This window comes from Anabrus simplex, chromosome 6 (assembly GCF_040414725.1).
Source record: "Anabrus simplex isolate iqAnaSimp1 chromosome 6, ASM4041472v1, whole genome shotgun sequence".
In the NCBI taxonomy this organism is placed as follows: domain Eukaryota; kingdom Metazoa; phylum Arthropoda; class Insecta; order Orthoptera; family Tettigoniidae; genus Anabrus; species Anabrus simplex.
In genome coordinates, this window is record NC_090270.1 from 270,449,353 (window position 1) to 270,474,174 (window position 24,822).

At 37.2% G+C, this 24,822-nt stretch overlaps 1 protein-coding gene across 1 annotated transcript in view; it reads right to left on the reverse strand.

Annotated features, from left to right (window-relative positions):
- Positions 1 to 24,822, reverse strand: part of Dyb (Dystrobrevin) — a 322,401-nt gene that overhangs the window by 121,318 nt on the left and 176,261 nt on the right. Inside the window, exon 11 of the mRNA XM_067149300.2 lies at positions 21,036 to 21,145. Within this exon, the coding sequence (XP_067005401.1) occupies positions 21,036 to 21,145 (110 nt within the window). The remainder of the gene's footprint in view (positions 1 to 21,035; positions 21,146 to 24,822) is intronic.

Here is a 24,822-nt window from a genome sequence, read left to right on the forward strand (position 1 = left end):
ACAGTACCTCATTCCAACAATGCATAACCACATAGGCAAGAATACTGGTGGGGAAAGCTGAATTTTTGCAAAAACAGTTCTCCAGGAGATTGCTATGTAAAACAAACATTGCTTTCTGAAATTAATTTTCAATTACCAGTATCACACAACAGCAGCATTAATTAAAACAATTTTAAACTTAAATCTATAAAACCATTTTTAAGATCTCAGAATCTGAATGATATTCAGAGACTTGGAGATGAACTGTCACATTTTTGAAAATAGGTTGATGTTTAGTACTATGTCACATATATTTTAGAACTGATATAGTCAACAAGATGCCACATGTTGTCTAGCCATAAATACTGTCACAAACTATTTTGTGAATAAGCAAGATATGGTTTGAGATTTTTCAATCTCCTTTTATTATGTTATAGACATATATATTATTCACAATTTGCACCAATCGGTCTTCAAATTGTCTACCATAAGCATGCACACTGACTTGGGGTCTCTTAAGCCAGTCATCTATCAGAGAACAGATAGTGTCAATTAGGAAATTCGCCACTGCTGCCACCTTCAGACTTTCACCACACCACAGTTTGAAGTCCGTGTCATTAAGATCGGGGCTATCAGAAGGCCACTCAGCAGTGGAGATGAAATCTGGTACATTGGCCTGCAACCACTGTCGAGTCATTCTTGCCTTGCAAGCGGTGCAAAATCTTGCTGAAAGGTCCAGGGTCCAATTTCTACATACACTCTGGTACTTGTTCTTACACCTTTTTCACAAAAATAAAGTCCGTTATAGCTCACCCCCGACAAAACCATGATTGAGAAGGGGTGGTGTCTCTGGACCTTAGAAATTCTCTCAGAAGGTTCCCCAGAACATGCCACATATACCCAATCGTTCTGGCAGTTAAAAATCCCTTTAATGCAGAAGACCTTCTCATTGGTAAAGAGAATTCTCCGATGTCCACTGCTGGCATACCGCTGCAATAGTTGCTTCGGCAGTGGTATCAGGAAATATCCGGTGCTTCGTCGATAAACTCTAGCCCCAAGGTCTTTAGAAAGTACCCTGGATATTGATTGTGGTGAAATATTGACCTACCGTGCTACTGTATTGTTTCCACACGGGATTTTACCGGATATGGGCTGCTAATGCTTTAACAGTTGTCACTGTTCTTACACTGCAAGGACAACCAACCCTCGTGCGGTTTCAGTGTTTGGAAAATCTCAATTGGTGACCTTCTTGTGGGTAAGACAATTACAGCTACCCTGTTTTCATATTCACCCCACTCCATGCTTAAGCAAAGAAGATCCACTCTTTCACTGTTGAACACATACTGGTCAGGACAAACATTCAGTGCCAGGGTTGCTCGCTACCTGGAAAAACAGTACTTATGGCTAGATTAAAAAAACCAAACCAAACCTCATGGCACAACAGCCCAGGGAGGGCCTTGGCCTACCAAGCAACCGTTGCTCAGCCCGAAGGCCGGCAGATTACGAGGTGTCGTGTGGTTAGCACGACAAACCATCTCGGCCATTATTCTCGGCTCTCAAGACCGCTATCTCACCGTCAGATAGCTCCTCAAGTGTAATCATGTAGGCTGAGTGGACCTCGAACCAGCCCTCAGATCCAGGTAAAAATCCCTGGTCTGGCCGGGAATCGAACCTGGGGCCTCTGGGTAAGAGGCAGGCAACGCTACCCCTACACCACGGGGCCGGCATGGCTAGACTAGGTACAGTATATTAGTAAATTTCAAAATCAGCATTTGGAATTTTCATTACAGATCTAATTATTCAGTCATTATTATTAACAGTTTTGAAATATTTAAAGCATGTTATTCAATAAAAGAAGCAGATAAGAACTACTTGCCTGAAAAAATGGAGAAGCCTTATGAGGAACCCAGCCTGCTTCGAGGTTAGGAAAGCAGCAACGTTGTTGATATTACACAAAGTGCAAACAACAACTTGTTCCAGTATTAGCTGCTAATGCAAAACCTTATACACAGGAAAATAACGGATCGTATGAAAAATATGAAAGATGATCTGTACGAGTTGCTTTTTGCAAACTGGATTTTGTCAGAGCCCACAAAATGATTACAGCAGATTCCACTATGAGCAGTGAATGAAGAATGAACCATGGCACTGAATTTAAAATTTACTTCATTTAAATCCAGCACAATCTCCTTCAGTATGGTAAACCATTTAGAATGATTGTATTTGTACAGTGTGGCTACACTGATAATTTTTTAAACTCCAGTTTGTGAAATGTAACTGCCACCTCCTATAACAGGATAAACATGAAAACGGACAATCTCCACACCTTCAAGCAGATTGGCTCTTTCCTTACCAATCCCAGTTTTAGTTCTTTCCTTCTCAGACACCAACAAGCTTGTTTCTGCTTCCCAGGTTCATCATTCATACTAGCGACATCCTAACAGATCTTCACTTTTGATGTGGAAAGCATATGATAAGAAGAAAGCTGGATAAACAACACGGAAGGAAGAAACGATAAAGATGAATATCATCATTATCATCATCATCATCATGTACTAAAGGCAAACCATTCTCATATCTCCTATGCCAGTCACTTTATTTATGGTCCCTGCAGTTCATCATGTTCTTCAGGTCTTCAAAGTATTATTTTTCTGGGTTTTCCTCTTTCTTTTCCAGCACTTTTCTTTCAAAAAATATTTGTGAAGAACTTACAGCATCTCAGCAACTGACCTCCAAGTTTTATTTTCCTCTTTTCCATCTCTTTAATGAGTGTCTGGTTTTCATGTACCTGTTTTAAAATTTGAAAGTTGATTTCGTGTCAGTCCAGCTCGATCTGATTCTCCTCCACATCCACATCTCCACTGCCCCTAACCAAGTTCTGCTTTTTCCCAACTGTCCAGTTTTCACACCCATACAAAAACTCTGTCCTAATAAAGGACTTTGCACAAGCCTTCCTTGTTTCAAAGCTCAATTGCCTGCTAGTTAAAATATATTTCTTAGTTTAGAAAGCTTGTTTGGCAAATGTTATCCTTTTATTTATTTCAGAAGCACATTGGTTGTCTTCCATGACAATCCTTCCCAGGTAACATAATTGTTTTATTTGTTTTATTGTAGAGGTTCCTAGCTTTATGTCTGCAGTGGTCCTCAGGGTATTCTTGTTCATTATTAGAATGTTTTCTGAGCACTGATCATTAGTTTGTACTATCCAAGTGCAGCTGCTAGCACTTTCAATATCCTACTTTACTGAATCTGCAACCACTGCAAGGTCATTAGCATATATGATGAAGAAGATTGGTTCTCCATTTAAGTTTATTCCTTTAGGTTTTTCCTTTCAAAATATCAATCCCTTCCTCAATAAATATGTTGAACAAGTATGTTGAAAGGGGCCACCCCTCTCCCACACCGTTTTTGACTTTTGTTGTTCTTCCATTTCCATTCAGGTTTAATAATAAATAATAATGTTATTGTTTTGATGTCCCACTAACTATTTTGACGGTTTTCAGAGACACCGAGGTGCTGGAATTTTGTCTTACAGGAGTTCTTTTATGTGCCAGTAAATCTACTGATATGAGGCTAATACATCTGAGCAACTTCAAATACCACCGGACTGAGTCACAATCGAACCTGCCAAGTTGGGGTCAGAAGGCCAGTGCCTCAATTATCTGAGCCACTCAGCCCGGACATTCACAGTTATCTGGGTACACTGGTTCTTATAAATTTTTGTCATCAGTTGCCTATCCTTCCTGTGAATACTTGCTTTTCACACACATTCAAACATCAATTTCCAATTTACCATATCAAAAACCTTTTCTAAGTAATAAATGCCACAAAAGTGGTCCTGTTCATTTCAAACTTTCTTTTCGCAGAACCATTTGTAATAGCCAAAGCAACGGGGAATTTTACCTGAAAACATTCATGGTAGTTCAGAAATTGGCTTACTTTAAGTTTCTTGGGTAGTCAAATCAGAATTTTTAACTTCCCACCAAAAATTACTCTCCCCTCCCGTAACTCCACCTGAAATTTTGATAAAACCCCCCAAAATATGGAATTTTAAAATAATTTTTGTGTGTGCTTTTGGGAAATTATTCCTAGAAATACAGAGTGTAGACAAAATTTGCAGCATAAAAGGTCCTATAACATTTTGATTTAAGACAAACGGGGGAGATTTGTGCGTGTCTCGGAATATGGGCCTCGGCGCTGCTGGGCAGCATGTGTTAAGTCATGCAATTCCGCTTAATCACCCATGTCATTTACATTCGCTCTCCCCTCTCCACCCTTCACCTTTTACTTCAGAACTCCCCCACCCCCATACTTCTTTTCAGCATTTGGAAGCCCCCAAACTCCTTCCTCTTCCTAAAAATAGACGGCATCAGAAAAAGGGAGGGGAGTACTTTCAATTTTTAAACAGGACTTTTTCAGTCAAAGTTAATGATTCAAAGTTTTAAATTTACAGTAAAAACCAATAAAATACAATCATACAATAATGTTACAAGGCAGTTGAAAGATGATTTAATAGTACAGAGCCTAGGTTTTTGCTCTAGTCTAGCCGAAAAGGAGAAAAATGGGGAAAAGAGATGCGTTCGTTGTTTGTATTTCATTTGTACAGGTCAGGATCCCCACTTTTGTGGAAACTGAAAACTTTTGTCTGGAAAGTAGGAACATACAACATTATGTGATGGATTGGAAAAAGTAAACTTCCCCCTACTAACGCAAAGTTTATGAAAAAAAGAAAAATTATTACATATCTGAGTATGTTTTTCGGGACAAGCTTAAAGAAAAGCAAGTTGAAAATGTTGCATTGTATGTCTCAAGTGCAACAATTCATCTGAGAATATCCCTGAAGATATCGAGGATCCGGATACAGATGGTCCACAAGAAGTGGAACTCGAACTGTTAAGTGAGAACATTGATCAAGGTGATGAAAACATTTTGGAGAAATCATATGAACCTGAAGATTCAGACTGTACAGAGCGTGAGAGAAAGAAAAAATTCCAGGTTAGTCATTTTTTCCTCCTTCTTCATCTCCTTTTCTCTATCAAACAAACCAATTAATCGCTCGATAAATCAATGTTGCCAGGTTTGGTTGAAAACTAAACATTTTCCGAACATAATTCAACTAATTTTTACTTTTTATGGGAAGATGTGGCAACTACACAATCATTAAAATCGATTGTTTATCGATCTATCAATCAATGGATCTATAATTCGATTAATCAATTGGCTTTAAAATAGGACTTGAAACAAATTACATCTTTGTCATGCATGAACTTTATATTCAGCTTGATTGGCACAATTCATATTTCCATTATGTTCCCGACTTGGGTGAAACCCCATGGAGCAACAATTGCTGGATCTGATAGTGATCAAATAGGCATAGATAAACTTGGGCCCTTGGCTGCAGTCAAGTGAAGAAGAACTTCAACCTATCCCAAAAAAAAAAAAACCAGACTCAGATTTATAATATATTTTTCAACTTTTTAAAAAACTTTTCATTAGTAGGGGAAAGTTCATTTTTTTTCCAATCCATCACGTAATGTCATATACTCTTAGTTTTAAGAGAAAAAGTTTTCAGTTTCCATTAAAACTGGGGTCCTGACCTGTACAAACAAAATAAATAATACAAATAACAAATGCATCTCTGTTCTTTTTTCTCCTTTTCAGCTAGACTTGAGCAAAAACCTAGGCTTTGTACAATTAAGTCATGTTCCAATTGCCTTGTAACATTATTACACATATGTATTTTCTTGGTTCTTGTCGTAAATTTCAAACTTTCAACCATTAACTTTGAAAGAAAAACATCCTTTTTCCAAGTTTTTAAAATGGAAAGTACACCCGACTCTTCATCTTCTTATGTTTTTTTTTTTTTTAAGAAGTAGGGACTGGGGAATGAGTGGGAAGAGGAGGAGAATTTTAACATAAAAGGTGGAGGGTGGTGAGGGGAGAGCGAATGTAAACATTGTGAGTGGTCAAGCGAAGTTAGAGAAAGCAGCACCGAGGCCCAGATTCCAAAATGCGCACAATCCCCCACCCCGGTTCTTTCTACGTCAAAATACAATAATTTCTATTTTGTTGAAAATTTTGTCTACTTTCTGTATTTTTACATATTATTTCCAAAAAAAATGTATACACTTTTTATAAAAATATCTATTTTTTCGGGAAGGGGTCTTCAAAATTTTGGGGCGTTGCAGAGGGAATTTTTGGTGGGAAGTTAAAAATTCTGATTCAGTGACTCAAGAAACTTATAGTAAGCCAATTTTCAGAACTACCATGATTCTTCTAGGAAATGGTCTCTATTGCCTGGTCTATAATGCCAAGATTGCTTTTCTCCTCACTCTGCCTGACCTAAAACCAAAGCAAATGGAAACATACTAGTTACAAATTTTTAGAGATACTACATGACAATGGCAGCAGCTTATCAGGTGAAGACACCAACTTACAAATTAAAGTCGCAAAAAAATTAAGTTTTCAATATTGTCAGGGATCAATTCTTCATCAGGAGTAGCAAAGATATCTTTTCCATTAGTACATTCCTTTAACACGTAAAGAAATTTGCATTTCCTTCCTTAAAATAGTGCAAAGTTTCTGCTATACATCTCACTGATTAATAGGCCAGAAAAGTCATCTTATAACTCTTTCAACAAATATAATTTCAGAAAATAATCCACACAAAGATTAAAGTTATGTAATATTAATTTATTTCCATGAACAGAGAAGAATAGTTGACTTAAATTTCCTAAGTCCAGCAGAATTTCTCATATATGCTAACAATGGAACAAGAGCGCAGCCAGATACATAATGAGTTTTGCCATTTAATTAAAAATGACATACTGTCACTAAAGAATACTTACAATGGATAAATGTAACAAAAATGTAATTTTACAGGAGAGCAAAAAACTATCATATATGATTGAGAGTGGAAAAAAAACTGTGGCAATTACAAAATCATACTGATTTGTACAAAAAATTTATTTTGTTCTTTTTTATAATTTTGCACTAACTAGGTTTCCATTCTTAAGCAGCAATTTGCTACTGTACGAGACATGCCTAATGGAAGGTCTTGTAACACAGGATGTTTCAGCTGGTCTATTGTTTGATTGAACGAAAAAACATTAATGTAACCAAGTGGGAAAATAACTTACATTTAATTTTGTTGGGATCTTTCACCTCAGATGCTGCAATCACACTGCATGGCCTGAGTTTTGCATGCTTAGCTGGTTTCTTGTGGCAGTTGGCACAACAAATTTTTTGGAGAGCAAAGCAATTGTCTACAAACATATACAGCATGCTGTGGCATTTATGTTAGTAGTCTATGCTTCCCTTTCACACTGACTAATGAACCAGTCTGTTCCAGTTTCTCCACTAACCTTAGAATTGCCTCAGATCAGGACCATCACGAACACCACACCGATCTAACACATTAACCTCTTTGTATGGTGATAGCAGAATTGGTAAGCCGATAATTCTTAACAATAAATAAATGCTGCTGACTTGTATACGCCATTTTCATAGTTATGTGACAACAATGAACATTATAATGAAATGTATCGAATAGAAGGCAACTTACCGTGTGTCAGCATCCACTGAAAGTTCCGATTTCAGGTATCATTACAATGTATTTAAAATTTAAAGTCACCTATGGTTGCAGTCTTAAAGCTAATTAGAAAGTGGGACATCCCATTGAAACAGCCTGTATTATAGATGTAAGATTGTAGAATATCATTCATACAGATGACTTTTTAAATTAAATCCAAGCAGCCCAATGGTAATCCATTTCTTCAAAATCAAAATAAAATCTCTTTATTTGCAAATGAGGTGTCTACCTCAGTGGCAAATGGTACACTAAAATACATTATTGTCAAGCACTAAATATTAAATTAACAAGAGAAGAAAATTTTCCTATAATACAATATTATACAATTTACGCTAACATTTTTTTCTATTAAACACACAGCTCATCCTTAATAAATTTATATTGTTTACAAAATTCTACCTATAATATCTCCTGTACTACTTACAAATATAGTCAACTGATATACAGGATGTGGAATTACTTCAAATGATACTATACAACTGGTATAAGATTAAAATTTACATTGCATTTATTTATTTATTTATTTATTTATTTATTTATTTTTTACCCATTCTAGAACCTAAGTAGCATAACGACCTGCTGCGTCTTAACCAGAGCCCCTTTTGCCACCACTTTTCAGAGTTCCTGAAGGGCCTTCACAGCTACCGTAGCGGTCCCAGGGTCCTCGAAGTCCCCACTGTACTTCACCCCTACAGGCAGTCCCCTACTTTGGCTGTCCAAACTCCTTAGACCAGGGGATGGAATTAATTTATTCACACACATTTTTTATTTATATTAACCTGCACTGGTCGAATGCCCTCTAAAATTTAATTTATTTTCTCTCTTGCTGTTTATTCTCTTCTTGAATATCTGTACAGATTTTGGAAAAGGATCAAACACTACCCCTGGTAAACTGTTCCACACCGGGCGAGTTGGCCGTGCGCGTAGAGGCGCGCGGCTGTGAGCTTGCATCCGGGAGATAGTAGGTTCGAATCCCACTATCGGCAGCCCTGAAAATGGTTTTCCGTGGTTTCCCATTTTCACACCAGGCAAATGCTGGGGCTGTACCTTAATTAAGGCCACGGCCGCTTCCTTCCAACTCCTAAGCCTTTCCTATCCCATCGTCGCCATAAGACCTATCTGTGTCGGTGCGACGTAAAGCCAATAGCAAAAAAAAAAAAAAAAAAAAAAAAAAAAACTGTTCCACTCCTTCACACCCTTCCCAATGAATGAAAATTTACCCCAATCGCTTCTGCTAAAATTCCTTCTAATTTTATATTTGTGGTCAGTCCTGCCGATATAATTATTTTCCAACTGAAGCCTCTCACGGATATCTCCCCATGCTTCTTCTCTTGTATAGGCTCTATATAATCCTATAAGTCTAGTTTTCTCCCTTCTCCTACTTAAAGTTTCCCACCCAAGTTCCTTTAACATTTCTGATACACTACTCTTTCTCCTGAAATCACCTGTTACAAATCTTGCTGCTTTCCTCTGCACACTATCTATTTCTTTTATTAGGTATTCTTGGTGAGGATCCCAAACACTGTTTGCATATTCCAATAATGGACAAACCATACTGAAGTAACTTTTTTCTTTTAATTCTTTGTTCCATCCTTTAAGTAGCCTCATTATGACATGTAACGATCTGTATGCTTTCCCAACAATGTCATCAATATGACCCTTCCAGTGCAAATTACTTTCAAATCTCACACCTAAGTATTTGCACTTGCCATTTTTTGGGAAAACTACCTCATCCAAAGTATATTCAAATTCAGTTTTAATGCTCCTGTTTGTAAAAGTTGTAACAGTTGATTTGCCTCCATTAACCTTCATATTATTTTCTTCAACCAATTGTTGGATACTTTCAAGGTCCCTTTGTAATTCTGAACAATCCTCAATGTTGTTTATTTCCCTATAAACAATTATGTCATCTGCATACTATCTTATTTTTGATGTTATATTGTTCCCTAAATCATTTGCGTATATTAAGAAAAGTAATGGACCGATTGTGCTACCCTGTGCAATTCCCTTCCAAACTTTTTCTTCCTGCGATACATTATTTCCTACTTTGACTTTCTGAACCCTTGAATTTAGAAATGTTTTTATCCAACATGTAACCCTTACGTCCAATCCTATTCCCCCCAATTTCTTTAATAATATTCCATGTTCCACTCTTCTTCTTCTTTTCTACTAAATTGCGTTCATTAATCTTCATTCCTAAACTCGAACTCGAGGTACATGCAATCCGCAACTGTGGGTTGATGCATTTTGAACATTTCATAAGAAAGAGTTTCACGTGATATGTTGGTACATTCTGTTCCTGTGCGTTTCCCCTGATTAATGTACCATGCAGAGTTGTAACATGGAAATGAAGCATTTCCGGACTGATGTCCATACAACGTATCATCATCATCATCATCATCATCATCATCATCATCATCATCATCATCATCATCATCATCATCATCATCATCTTCTTCTTCTTCTTCTTCTTCTTCTTCTTCTTCTTCTTCTTCTTCTTCTTCTTCTTCTTCTTCTTCTTCTTCTTCTTCTTCTTCTTCTTCTTCTTCTTCTTCTTCTTCTATGTTTGAGGAAACTGTTCTGAAAGTTTGGCTATACCTTATTGTTACACAATGTATTTCATGTCTCCAGAGATGCGACAATTTTCTATTGTTCATTTCTACATATGACTGATTTAATTGTTTGAAATATCAACCTGATACTTGGTTTTTATACCAGACAGGACAAATAATAATAATAATAGTCTATGTCTGCTTCAGTTTAATTTTTGTCTGTGTGTCCATTACAGCACCATGGGAAAACAGATTGAAGAATCTTCATGAATATTAGTATTTAAGTTTAGGATAAAGGCAAGTGGGGATATCATCTGTTAAGTTGTTCAAAAATATTTAGCAGGACGGGGCTTCAGAAAGGCTCTAAAATATAAAACTATGTATCACTTTTACGGCTAGTTTTACAGAAAAATTGCTCACAACGAAAAAGAAGTTGACACAACAATAAAAAGTTGATTAGAATACTGCTTACAAACTTCCTAATTCTAAATTTTTTCCAATAGTGAAATGTCAGTGGCAGTCGTATGAAAGTTTAAATCCAAGAGCCAAAAACTAACTCTACGGAGAGATCACACCTTCAAAGTTTTAAATGCCCTATTCATCTCTCTGTACTTTTTTAATGTTAGCCTCATACTTGGCTTTTATATTAGAGAGAAGAGATCAAAAGTGAAAAAAATGATGAAACGAGTATGTCACAACAAGCCATTGATAGTTAGAGGGTATTCACCTACATGCCTCAGAACGTCAGCAACAACACGACGGTGTTGAGAGAAATGTAATTATACAAATGCTAAGCGATAGTTCTGTCAATGACAGGTACAACAGCTAGTCTATCATATAATTTCTCTCTTAAAATATAATATTTTAACAATAAACACTTCACAATCAATTAGTGCATCAAGTAAATCACAGGTCTCACTACCACAAGTAAAAAGATTTACTAACAACTCAGCAAGGGACAACAAAATTTACTCCCGTCACCTTGCTAAGCACGCCTTGTACAGTTTGTCGTAAACTCTTGTTGGTAGTCACTGTATATAAACGACAGAAGTAAAGATCTGAATCGTAGACAAAGCTTTTTGCGGATGATGTTATACTGAATAGAGTAATAAATAAGTCACAAGATTGTGAACAACTAAAAAAAAAAAAAAAAAAAAAAAAAAAAAAAAAAAAAAAAAAAAAAAAAACTGTAAATGCTATTTGCTTTACGTCGCGCCGACACAGATAGGTCTTATGGCGACGATGGGATAGGAAAGGCCTAGGAATTGGAAGGAAGCGGCCATGGCCTTAATTAAGGTACAGCCCCGGCATTTGCCTGGTATGAAAAACTGTAAATGAGGTAAAATGTTCACCAAAAGGAAAAGTCCTCTCAGCTTTAATTATCGTGTTGATGGAGTGAAAATGCCTCATGGAAATCACTGTAAGTACTTACATGTTAATGAAAGGAAAAATCTTCATTGGGGTAATCACAATAATGAGGTTGTAAATGAAGGTTATAAGGTTAAAGATGTAAAGGAGAGGGCATATAAGTCACTGGCAAGAACCCAGTTCCAGTGTATGGGACACTCACCAGGATTACTGGATTCGAGAACTGGAAAAGATTCAAAGGAAAGCTGCATGATTTGTTCCAAGTGATTTCCAACAAAAGAGTAGACTAGTCTTACGAAAAGTTGCAAACATTGGGCTGGGAAGACTTGGGAGTAAGGAGATGAGCTGCTCGACTAAGCATTATGTTACATGTAATACTTCTCATTGTTGGTCCATACTAAATTGCACTTTAAGTCAGAAATTGTCATGAATGTTTATTGATAACCACCTATTCAATACACGCCTTGTACAGTTCTTACAGTTAAGATTTATAAGAAGTCCGCTATAGCAAGTACGGCATATAAAGAGAACCCCGTTATAACTATAGTTTTTGTCCGTCCCTTCAAAAATCCTATATTAAACCGTGTATTATCCTTCGGTTACAGCAAGAGCCCTATCGCTGACGCATCCGTTCTTACAAGCTATTAAGCACGCTTGATTTCTTTCGTTGCCAATATTTATGCACCCAGTCATTATACTGCATGCGATTGATCATCTTCGGTATCGTTTCATCGCTATTCTCACTAGCGAGCTCTCTCGTCGACATTCAAAGGCAATGTCGGAGTCGATTAGTAATACCCGTTGACTGCTCTTCCGCAAGGAAAATGAAAAAGGAGAAGATATTTTCATAATAAATGCGTAAATAACGTGTCTGATAACCGTTAAGTCATTAAAGATAAATGCTGAATAAACGATCACTTAATTTTAATGCTAAATACCGCAATTAAGTAAGAATGGGATAGGCCTACACCTCAAGATATAGCAGAGCGCGTCATTGATTACGAGGTTAGTTTATATTTTCTCGCACCTGTTAAATTACGGAAAAGCTATTATCATGTAAATTTATAGCGAGGAGGTTATAACTTTTCTACTGGCGCTTGAAGTATGTTTTCATCATACATATAGTACAGTTAAGTTAGGATAGGTGATGCTACTTGAATAACAAAACTGAAATCTTTGCCACAAAATACGATTGATCATCTTTGGTACGGTATAGTTTTCTCGCTATGTGCATCTGCGAGCTGTCTCGTCAACTTTCGAAGGCGATGTTGGAGTCGATTACTAATTCCCGTCGACTGCTGTTCTCTAAATAAATTTCTAAATGAAAGAAGATAACGCGTTTTCGTAATAAATGAGTAAATAACGTGGCCGATAGCAGTTATTAATTAGTTAAAAATAAAGGCTGAAGTAAACGATCTCTTAACTTTAATGTTATACCGTATACTGAAATTAAGTAAGAATGTGATACGCCTCAAGATATGGCATGGTACATCACTGATTTCAGAGGATAGTTTATATTTTCTCGCGTCTAGTCAAATTTCGCAAAGCTATGCCCATGTCAATTTTCATCAAGGAGGTTATCATTTCTCTACATGCATTTCAAATAGGTTTTCATGATAAATATACGGTTAGATTAGGAGACGCCGTCTGAAGAAGAAAACTTAAATGTTTGCCACAGAAGCCTCTGGAGTGATGCCGTATTTCTCCGAATCCAAGGCGACGTTCTTTTTTCTCCTCAGAATCTCATGTGAAAAATCAAGGGTCATTTTGCATTCGCGGTCTGACAGTAATGAACACCACTGGCAACTACCGCAGTATCCACACTGTTTCTTCCCCCCACCGTGCGCACAAAACTCGTTGACAATAAACGACCGGCTCTTTATCATACATCGCTAGCCGCGGCGACTGGTTGTACAGTGCTGATGTGTAACGTCACTGGATCTTGGGAAATAGTGAAGAGAGAATGACATTCTATTATCCATCTTTCTTTCACATTTCCTTATATATCATCCCAGCAGCATGGTTTTCTTCCTGGTAGCTCCTGCCTAACTAATCTGTCTGTCTTCTCCATCGTGCAACATCTGCTCTTAATGCCGGTTCTCAGCTGGATGTGTGCTACATTGATATTGCTAAGGCTTTTGATACCGTAGACCACGCACTTCTTTCCTATAAACTCTCAGAACTTTTTAATATCCATGGTCGCTTCCTAACTCTCCTGCAGAACTTCCTCAATACCAGATCTCAGCATGTGGTTCTTGATGGGTTCAGTTCGACTTTTGTTATGGTACATTCTGGGGTCCCACAGGGCAGTGTCCTAGGTCCGCTTCTTTTTGTCTTATTTATTGACGATCTCATTAATACTACATCCTCCGTTTCTTGTGAAATTCTACTATTTGCAGATGACTGTAAAATATTCAAACAAATCGATTCATTATCAGATGTAAACACCTTACAGAGTGGGCTTAACTCGCTCTCTGAATGGTGCTCCACATGGTGTCTTAAGCCTAATTCTACCAAGTGTTCCTCTATTTCGATCACGCTTCGCAAATCCCCTATTCTCAGTAAATACTCCCTCCTCGGTAACCCGTTCCCAACTCTAACAGAACAAAATGACTTAGGAGTGTTGTTTGACAGCAAATTGTTATTTGTCCCCATATACAAAAGATAACCTCACAAGCAATGTCACTTCTCGGTTTGTTGTATAGATTTTCTGAGATCACCGATATCCAGAAGAAGAGCAGTATGGTTTCAGACCAGGAAGGTCAACTACAGACCTTATATTTGCAATTAGGATGCTAATGGAAAAATACTGGGAGAAGAACAAGCCTTTATTTCTAATATTTTTGGACATTGAGAAAGCATACGATAGTGTACCAAGGGAAAGAATTTGGCAATGCATGAAAGAACTTCAAGTGCGAGACAGCCTCATAGACAAAGTGAAAATGTTGTATAGTGGGAACAGAAGCTGTATTCAAGTAGGATGTGGTTTGTCGGACTGGTTTGAAACAAAGAGAGGAGTGCAGCAGGGCAGCTCATTGTCACCACTTCTGTTTATTATTGTAATGGATGTAGTAATGAAATCTATTAAAAGGAAAGAACATGGAGATATCAAAGCCTTCACATTTGCAGATGATGTTGCGATCTGGAGTGACTCAGAAGAGGAACTGGGAGAGAGAATACAAAGCTGGAATGAGGAGTTTAAGAAATATGGTTTAAACATCAGCAAGACCAAGACGGTGGTGATGAAAGTGTATGGGAAAGGAGCAGAACCAATAGTCATGTTAAATGAAGCTCAACTGGACAGCGTTCCAGTTTTCAAATACTTGGGTAGCGTTATATCAAATGACAACCTAGCAAAACATGAGGTGAACAATCGAATTAATAAGGCAACACAATTTTACCACCAGGTAAGACACCTGCTGTGGGATGAGCAAATACCCATGAAAACCAAAATGACATTGTACAAGTCCTATTATACACCAATTCTTACATACAGTCTCGAAACCACAACACTGACCAATAGAAATAATTCCAAACTTCAGGCAGCTGAAATGAAATTCCTATGCACTATGATCCAGAAAACCAGGAAAGACAAGATTAGGAATGAGAAAATTAGAGAAGTAGGAATAGATGATTCTCTCCTCAATAAGATTCAGATATCGAGACTGAAGTGGTTTGTTCACATGAAGAGGATGCCAGTAAACAGAATTGCAAGGAAGGAATTTGACAGAAAGGTAGAAGGAAGACGACCTGTGGGAAGGCCACGAAGGAAATTGATAGATTTAGTTAAGAGCAATGTACTGCTGAGAGGTCAGGATTGGGACAAGTTGGTGGAGGAAGAATGGTACAAGGACAGGATGAGATGGAGGAGGCTCATATACCACACCCGGGAAACTGGAGATGGTTTAGGATGATGATGATGATGACAGATATCCACGCTCTTTGAGCCTACTATGTATCTTGCATCCTACCGATTATTGAATTCGCATCTCCTATTTGGTCTACCTCTTCACCCACTAATCTGAATCACATTGACCACGTGCAGTCATTCTTCTGTGCCATTGTTAGAGCCAGAGTATCTGATTGTCGAAACTTGAGCAGTAATCAGATACTGGATAAGTTAAACCTTCGCCCGTTAACTAGTCAGGAAAGTAGCCGATCTTAGATTTCTATATAATGCTGTTAACGGTTTATTTCGTTCCCCCGAACCTGCATCCTTCTTTTCCTTACATGTTCCAACTTGCAAAACCAGGAATAATCCGCCCCTTCATATTCCGTATTCCCGCCTCTCTCTCGTTCAAAGAAGTTTATTTATCCGCATACCAACCCTCCTTAACTCTTTATCTTCTGACAGAAACTTGGACTTTTTTTATTCGTATGCCTCCTTTAATCGATTCTTCCTTAACTTAACCTAGTTCATTTTCTTCATATTCCTTTTTTCTCTTCTCATTGCTGTCTTCTCTTTTGTACATAATGTAATATTAATTTATTTATTTATTTTTTACTGTACTATACCCTTACACACAGCGACTCCTTCAGATTTAGCTGTCTTCAATTCCAAGTCTAATTTCTCTATCCTCCTCTCGTTACAGACATTATCAACACACTTCTCAGTTATTCAGAGCCAATACTCAAGCAACATTTAATACCAAGTTTGAACGTCCCCTTTCGACTAATAGCATAATAAGAGGTAGCAGTCGCACTCTCAAGCTAAGACAGTTCCAGCATCGCCAAGTTGAGAAACCATTCTTCACTTCTGCAATGGGATTGAGAAGAATGCCGGATCCTACCTACAATAATAATAATAACAACGTCAACAGGCCGCTACCTAATTAGTTAAACAATCTTACACTCAAAACAAAATCTCAACTAAGGGTGGTCAAAAAACGACAACTCAACTTCATCACCCTTAAATAAGATCACCCAAGTTGTAGAAAATACCGTATATTCCCGAGTACCATCCACACTTTTCCCCAAAAATATTGGTTCTAAATCTTGGATGCGGATCGTATTCAAGCTGTTCATTCTTGAAAATATTTACTACGTTTACATGGAAAAGTGAAATAGATTTGAATACGGTTACCGTACTCAATATACCATATGTAAACAGGCATTCAGATCTTATTGTGTTTTAGTTGTGTTCTAGAAAACAAGATTGATTTTTTCTCAATATGGTTACAGTGGCACGTAAACGCGAAATGTAAGGTAATGAAATACGGTAAATCAAAGAATATGGGTAAATATGCAGTAAATATGAAAGCCACTGCTGTGGATGCTCGATCATCATTTGTTTCACAAGTGTTGTTGGCATGCTAGGTGTGCGAATAGCTGATCTGGCGGGACATCGTACTATGCGAGAGTCGAGACTGTTGGTTACAGAAGTCTACCTCGTTCACATTCTAGTTCCGTATCTGTCCCGTGAAAGTGCTGTCTCGATAGTAAGCGATGGATTCAAAACGACATCTACGGTCATTCAGTGTGCGTGAGAAACTTAAAGTTGTAAGTGAAGCTGAAATATACAGAAATTGTGCCGTTGGCAGAAAGTACGATATTGATGAATCGTGTATTCGTGATTGGCAGAAGAAGAAGAAAAACTTCTAAAAAGTAACGGTGATCGCAACATTCCGCAGGTGGAGTGCAGAGTTTCCGGAAATTAAGGAACGACTCCAAAAATTTGTGATAGAAAAACGTGAGTTAGGATAGGGTGTTTCTAGTGAAATGTGTCAATTGAAAGCACTAAAGTTCTCAAAAGAACTCAAAACACAGGGTTTTACTGCAAGCCACGGATGGATCCGAAACTTTTATTGGAGAAAGGGATTGTGCATTCGGAGACGTAGTCTATTTCACAATGTCTCCCTGGGGCATATGAAGAAAAATTAACGGCCTTTCAGTGTCACATTATTCATTTGAGGAAGCAAAATTCTTATTTGTGTTGCAAATTGGGAATGCTGACCAGATACCTGTCTATTATGAAATGCCGTTGGAAAATACAATGGAAATGAAGGGTTCTAAAATTGTAACCATCAGAACAGGTGGTAACAGAAAGCAACAATACACGGTAATGATGTGCGTATTAGTGGATGGAACCAAACTCCCTCCGTATGTGGTTCTAAAAAGGAAAACACTTCCGAAAGGAAACTTGCCATCTGGTGTTATTGTTAGAACACATAAGTCCGGCTGGATGGACAGTGTGTTAGTTAAGGACCGGGTGAAGTGCGTTTGGCAAAGTCGCCCGGGTGCTTTGTCACAAAAACTAAACAAGCTTGTGTTGGACAGTTATCGAAGACATACAACTGATGCCGTAAAAGGAAAGGAAAAACCAATCTTGCGATAATTCCCGGAGGACTCACTTCTATTCTACAGCTGTCCGATGTGTGCATGAACTGGCCTTTCAAAACTGCAATGAAACAGTTGTGCACCGAATGGATGTCTGATGGTGATCGCACATTAATACCGACCGGAGGAGCGAAGAGGCCTGAATTGGGACTAACATACAGCTGGATCAAGACCACATGGCGCGCATTCCCAACAATCTAGTGTCCAAAAGCTTTAAGAAATGTGGAATTTCAAATTCAGTGGATGGTAGTGAGGATGACTATTTGTGGAAAGATGCCAGCGACGAAAGTTCCTATGCTGAAACTTCAGATGACGACTGTGAATTGTGAATGATCTGACTATTGGACAGATTTTATTTACGATTTTTGTGATGATTTTATTAATTGTAAGCTGTTTGAATTTATATTTGCAGTATATTTGAAGAAAATTAAATAGGTACTGTATATAAGTTATTTTATTTTTTATTCTTTTCCGTATTTTGCCGTTTCTAATTTATGGTGCGGGTCTTATTCGGTGGCGGGTGGTATTCGGGATTATACAGTAATATTTTATGGCTTCAACCAGTTTAAAAAAAGTTTTTAACCAGATTCCATTTAACATGTTAATTAAACACAAACGTGTTCAAGCAGAACTTTTAATATACAAACCAGGATCACAGTTTTAGCTATAGACATTCAAACCAACATTGAAAATACAGACATAATGTTCAACTAGTTCTAAAAAAAGTTTTTATTTATAGGATTTCATCAGCAATGTTCATCCATCTTATCCACACTTTTAGATGCTTTTTACTGTACAATCATCAAACTGTCAAATAGAACATACAATAAGACTTTTAAAATGTGTATAAAGTAGTATCCATATAATATTTTTGGAAAATGTAAATCAGGATCCTGATCAATGACCAAAAGGTACAAGATAAAGGCTGATGATGCCCATATAATGGGCGAAACATGTCCCTAAAAGTTATTTATTTATTTACATATTTTACGCCCACATTGGAGCACTTAAATCAATACATTTGAGTTAATTTCTTCTTTTTCTTCTCCCAGAACTTTCTCATCCTCTCCGACCTGGAAGCCCTTTGTGTGACCGATACAGTATATTGTTTCCGTTCAACTGTTTTTAGTTTGAGACTTATGCTTTTGTTCTTCAAAATCCTCTTCTCTTTTCTGTCCTTCATTTGTTGCCGAGTTATACCCAATTCTTCCAAATCATCCTGAACTTCTTTGAACCAATTATTACTGATTTTATTTTTCAAAAAGTAATCAAATAGTTGTTTCAATATCCTGGTGTCTGGTAATCTTGATATGTGACAGAAAAAGGAAATTCTTCTTTTACGCATTGTAGATATTATTGATTCACATTCACAATAGACAATGTTGTTAGGCAACAATCTCCAATGTCCATCAACTTGGTGTTTTTTATTAATAATTGTTCTAAGAATTCTTCTATCAGTTTTCTGTGATTTGTCTGCTGTAGATTTTACATTTAATTTGAATAAAGTTTCACTAGTATACGCTGCCTCTGGTTTAACTATGGAATTATAGTGTTTCAGCTTAGCGTTTATCGAAGGAATTTTTTTTTTTATAGGTTGGCCAGGTAAGTCTTTGTGCTTGTTTAAATTTAGTTGTTCTGTGTTCTATTGCTTCTTTTTCATTTGTGTTCCATGTTATTATTTCCCCAAGATATTTGAATTTCTGAACAATTTTAATCTCTTTATTATTGTTCAGTTGAATAACTGGGCGAGTTGGCCGTGTGCGTAGAGGCACGTGGCTGTGAGCTTGCATCCGGGAGATAGTAGGTTCGAATCCCACTATCGGCAGCCCTGAAGATGGTTTTCCGTGGTTTCCCATTTTCACACCAGGCAAATGCTGGGGCTGTACCTTAATTAAGGCCACGGCCGCTTCCTTCCCACTCCTAGCCCTTTCCTGTCCCATCGTCGCCGTAAGACCTATCTGTGTCGGTGTGACGTAAAACAACTAGCAAAAAAAAAAAAAAAAAGGGTAAATGAACATTAAAAGTTGGCATCATTTCTGTTTTTTCAAATGAAATTTGTAATCCCATTTTATTGGCTATAATTTCTAGTTGTTCAATTTGAAATTTAGCCTATGGTGAAACTTCAGATGACGACTGTGAATTGTGAATGATCTGACTATCGGATAGCTTTTATTTATGATTTTTGTGATGATTTTATTAATTGTAAGCTGTTTGAATTTATATTTGTGGTATATTTGAAGAAAATGTTTTTTGTTTTACTTTTCCAAAAGTAATTAAATAGTTGTTTTATTATCCTATTATCATTTAATCTAGGAAGATGACAGAAAAAGGCAATTCTTCTTTTTCTCATCATATCTATTATAGATTCACTTTCCCTATAAAAGTTATTATGACAAGATATAAATCTTAACTGTAAGAACTTTACTATTTATTGAATAGATGGTTATCAATAAACATTCGTGACAATTTTTGACTTAACTTAAGCAATATGTTCTGGGCTGTAAGTGGAGAGATGGTGTGGAATGACATTAGCAAGACGAATAAGCTTGAATGGAGTTTTTAAAAGTACGAAAAAATCATATTGTGAAGATAATGTTTGAAGAGGACAAATTGGAACAATATTCATTTATAGGAAGAAGTGGAATTAGGGACTGGAATCATTTACCAAAGGAAACAATAAATTTCCAACTTTTCAAAATTATTTAAGAAAAGGCTAGGTATACAACTGATAGGGAATCTGCCATCTGGGAGACAGCTCTAAATACATATATACATATATGTGGTCACTGATTGACTGATGATTCACAAGTGGAATTTGGTCTTCATAAAGCTCTAGTTCTTCTAATGTCTTGATATCACAAGTGTCACTGTTTTGGAAATATAATTTATCTGGCAGCTATATATATGAAGAATTCTACTGTTAGTCCTAATATTAATGGTTTGGTATCATGAAATCATTCAAAACCAAACATAATTCAGCATTAAATTACAGATATAACTGCTGGCATTTGTGGACTATTTTCAACCATATGCACAATTCTACTGAGGAGCCACACTAGTCATCAAATTTAATATTTTTGTACTAAAAAAACAAGTTCTTTACTGAAACAGGATTCAAACAATGAATCAAGGGAGTACTACAAGTACTTTACCGATCTCTCCCAACTAGTGGCTGCTCAAGACACAACACTGACAAACAATACCTTAACCTTGCAATCTCGCGCATTATCTCTCTGTTCTTGGCCTCCAGTTGACTGATAAGTTCCCGCTGAGCTCGTGACGTGTCCAAGCTCAGGCTGCCCTCCGACGGTGCTCGTCCCTAAACATACAAATTTGTACAATACAATTTAGGGAAGGTAGTCGTGAACAGGATCAAAATTCTTTTCTTTAGACCCTTATTTTGAAAAGTACATGCCTGAACAAGAATATGACATGTATATTTTGTACATATAGATTTATAAGAATTCAGGAAAAAAATGATGCCTCGGTCTGAGATGGGCGAGTATAACACAAGCTTTAACTGCAGTTTTCTACAAACTCAATTTTTTCACAGTTAGATAGATACATGTAGCGTCTAGAGATAAGAAATTTTGCTTGCTTATTTACGACTATACTGTGATACCAAAGAGTCTACAATTTTTTTTTATGTAGCTTCTAAATTGTGCAATTTCTCAAACATCATAATATGTTGTTAAAATGTATATCTTTCGTAATTAAATTATAGTTATTATTAATCAGTGAAATAAATATTTATCTGTAGTAATATGAGCTCCAGAATTTCTTGAGAGAATCTGAATCTTCAGTTGTATTTATTATGACTAATTAGGAAATAACTACAAAATTAAGTATGAAATTTTTATTTATTTCATGTATGGCTTTCAGTGCTGGGAGTGTCTGACGACATGTTCGGCTCGCCTGGTGTTGATGCCCATGAGCGACCTGCATATCTGATTGCGAAACAATGATGATGAGGTAGAGAGAGGGTGAAATCTGGACTTGGCACATAGCCTCATCTAGTCAAACAACATCAAGGGGGTCCACTCAAGGCTTAACGTCTATCCGACAGACGAATCACCACCAACAGAATAAGATGCCTTCTCTCCATATGAACACTCTGGAGAGGTTTGGAAGTGAATTCAGGCTTTTGGCATGCCCCATTTAGTAATTATAAAGTGTATAACACCTTCTCTCCTACCTTGCTGGCCAACAGTCTGAGGATGATATATATATTACTAGCAAGATACCCGTGCTTCGCTACGGTATTATACTGAAATTTATAGCTTACCGTTTTATATATAACCCGCCGATATTCGCGATCTGACTCGTTTTTTGAGAAATTACGGCAACGTTCCTCCCATTTTTCAATCTTTTTTTCCAGCAATCGATGTCGTACTTCCTGCGCTAGGTCCAGGTACTCCGCCCGGTCATTTCAGTCCCTAAATCTTTGCCACCTTTTCCTATAAGCATTTTTAATGTGGATCAAATCCTTGAGGATACCCGGCGTGGTGTCGTCTTGGGTGCCTTGGCGGTACTGAACCGGCGGCCGAACTGCAATCATAGTCATTACGCGTCCAGGACCCGTTTCCAGCACGGTCCGCACATTTTGACCACGGTCCAGAACATTATTATTATTATTATTATTATTATTATTATTATTATTATTATTATTATTATTATTACTGATGTTGTGGACCCCACAGTAAGATGCAAGACCTCTACTTGGCGGTAAATTACATCTGCTGCCATTGTCATTGATGACAGTATGACCAGCACCATTGTCGCCCGCAGGCAAGTGCGCAGGACTTCTGGCAATGTGAATGACATACTTCCGTGCATTACTGACCTTATTATAGACATGAACAATTGCACGGTCAATCTTATACCTATCGCTTATTTCAAATGTGTTTAAATTTTTATTTATATGCCAGAAGAATCTACTGCAATCTAAGAAGGATCTCCAAAGGAAAATATGGCTCTTGAAAATGAACCCAGGAAAGATTAAAAATGATCGGTTTATGATCATAATAAGTACACTGAAAATCCACGGCCTGTTTCCAGTCATTCAACCGGGTCAGGAATGGAATGAATAAGCCCCCAGCTAGCGGTGGGAATAGGAATTGTGCCGGCTGCCGAAGCCTGTCGCACTCCTCTGAGGCAATGATAAATGAATGACAAACGAAATTAAAAGATATTGGAGAGTGCTGCTGGAATGAATGATGACGGGGAAAGCCGGAGTACGCGGAGAAAAACCTGTCCCGCCTACGCTTTGTCCAGCACAAATCTCACATGGAGCGACCGGGATTTGGACAACGAAACCCAGCGGTGTGAGGCCAGCGCGCTGCCGCCTGAGCCACGGAGGCTCCTTATAAGTACATTAGGAACAGTAAAATCAATTGGTCTCACCTCCGTTTTCACCCCACCGCGGTTGTTGATTTACCCCCCCCCCCAAAAAAAAAGAAACAAAGAAGGCGTGTTTCTTTATGCTTAAAGGAGATTCCAAATACCAATGTTCACGTGTGTTACCTTCAGTTTTGAGATATAAGTATTCCCATAAAAATAATTCACTTTTTCCACTTACTTTCACACTCCCCCCCCCCCCCCCCGGCTTAAGTGAATTTTCCGGCAAAAAATATTTGTTTCTTTAATAGTAAAAGATCTTCTAAATACCGATTATCTTCAGTTTTTGAGATATGTGTCCTCATGAAACGAATTCAACTCCTTTTCACACCCGCCCCCAAAGATGATTCCCCCCCCTCTGCCAAACGCGACGTTCTATTTTTAAAGAAGATCTAAATACCAATTTTCACGTCTGTAACAACTTTAGTTTTTATTAGATGTAAGTATCCTCATACGATTAATTCAATTAATTTTTCAATTTTTCACCCCCCTCCACCTCCCTTTATTCGATTTTCCGAGAATAGCTGTTTCTTTACTTTAACAGGGGATTCCAAATGCCAGTTTTTACGTCTGTAACATTTTACGTTTCTGAGATATACTGTAGATACAGTCTTTCCAAAAATTCACCCCAATTTGTCACCCCTGTTTAACCCCCATTAATTAGATTTTCCAAAAACAAAAAAATTAATGTTTCTGTATTTTTAAAGGAGATTCCATATACTAACTCTCTGGTCTGTAATATCTTCAGTTTCTGAGATATAAGTATCCTCATTAAAGATATTCAACCTTTTATTCACACTTTTCACCCCTCCTATTTGGATTTACAGAAAACAAAAAATATACGTGTTCTTTTATTTGTAAAGGAGATTCTAAATATCAATTTTTACATCTGCAAACTTTTGAAGTTTTGAAATATAGATACACTTATTTTAAAAATAAACCACTCATTTCACCCCCCCCCCCCCCCCTCACTGTTTGTATTTTCTAGAAACAAAAAAATACACGTTTCTTTATTTATAAAGGAGACCTCAAATACCGATTTTCAGGTCTGTAACATCTTCAGTTTCTGAGAATTAAGGATCCATATTAAAGACATTCAACCATTTTTCACCCCTTTTCACCCCTTTTCACCCCTCCTATTGGGATTTTCCGAAAACAAAAAAATACCTGTTTCTTTATTTTGAAAGTAGATTATAAGTACCAATTTTTACATCTATAAACTTTAAAAGTTTTGAGGTATAGATAACTGATTTTAAAAATTCACCCCCCCTTTTCACCCTCCCATTAATTGGATTTCCCAAAAACAAAAAAATACGTGTTTCTTTATTTTTAAAAGAGATCAAAAGTACCAATTTTCAGGTCTGTAATACCTTCAGTTTCTGAGATATAAGTACCGGTATCCTGATTACAGGCATTCAACCCCTTTTTCACCCTTTTTCACCCGTCCTATTGGGATTTTTGAAAAAAAAAAAAAAAGTGTTTCGTTATTTTTAAAGAAGATTCTAAATACCAAATTTTACATTTGTAAACGTTTAAAGTTTTGAGATATAGATACACTCATTTTAAAATTTCACCCCCCTTTTCACCCCCTTAGCGACG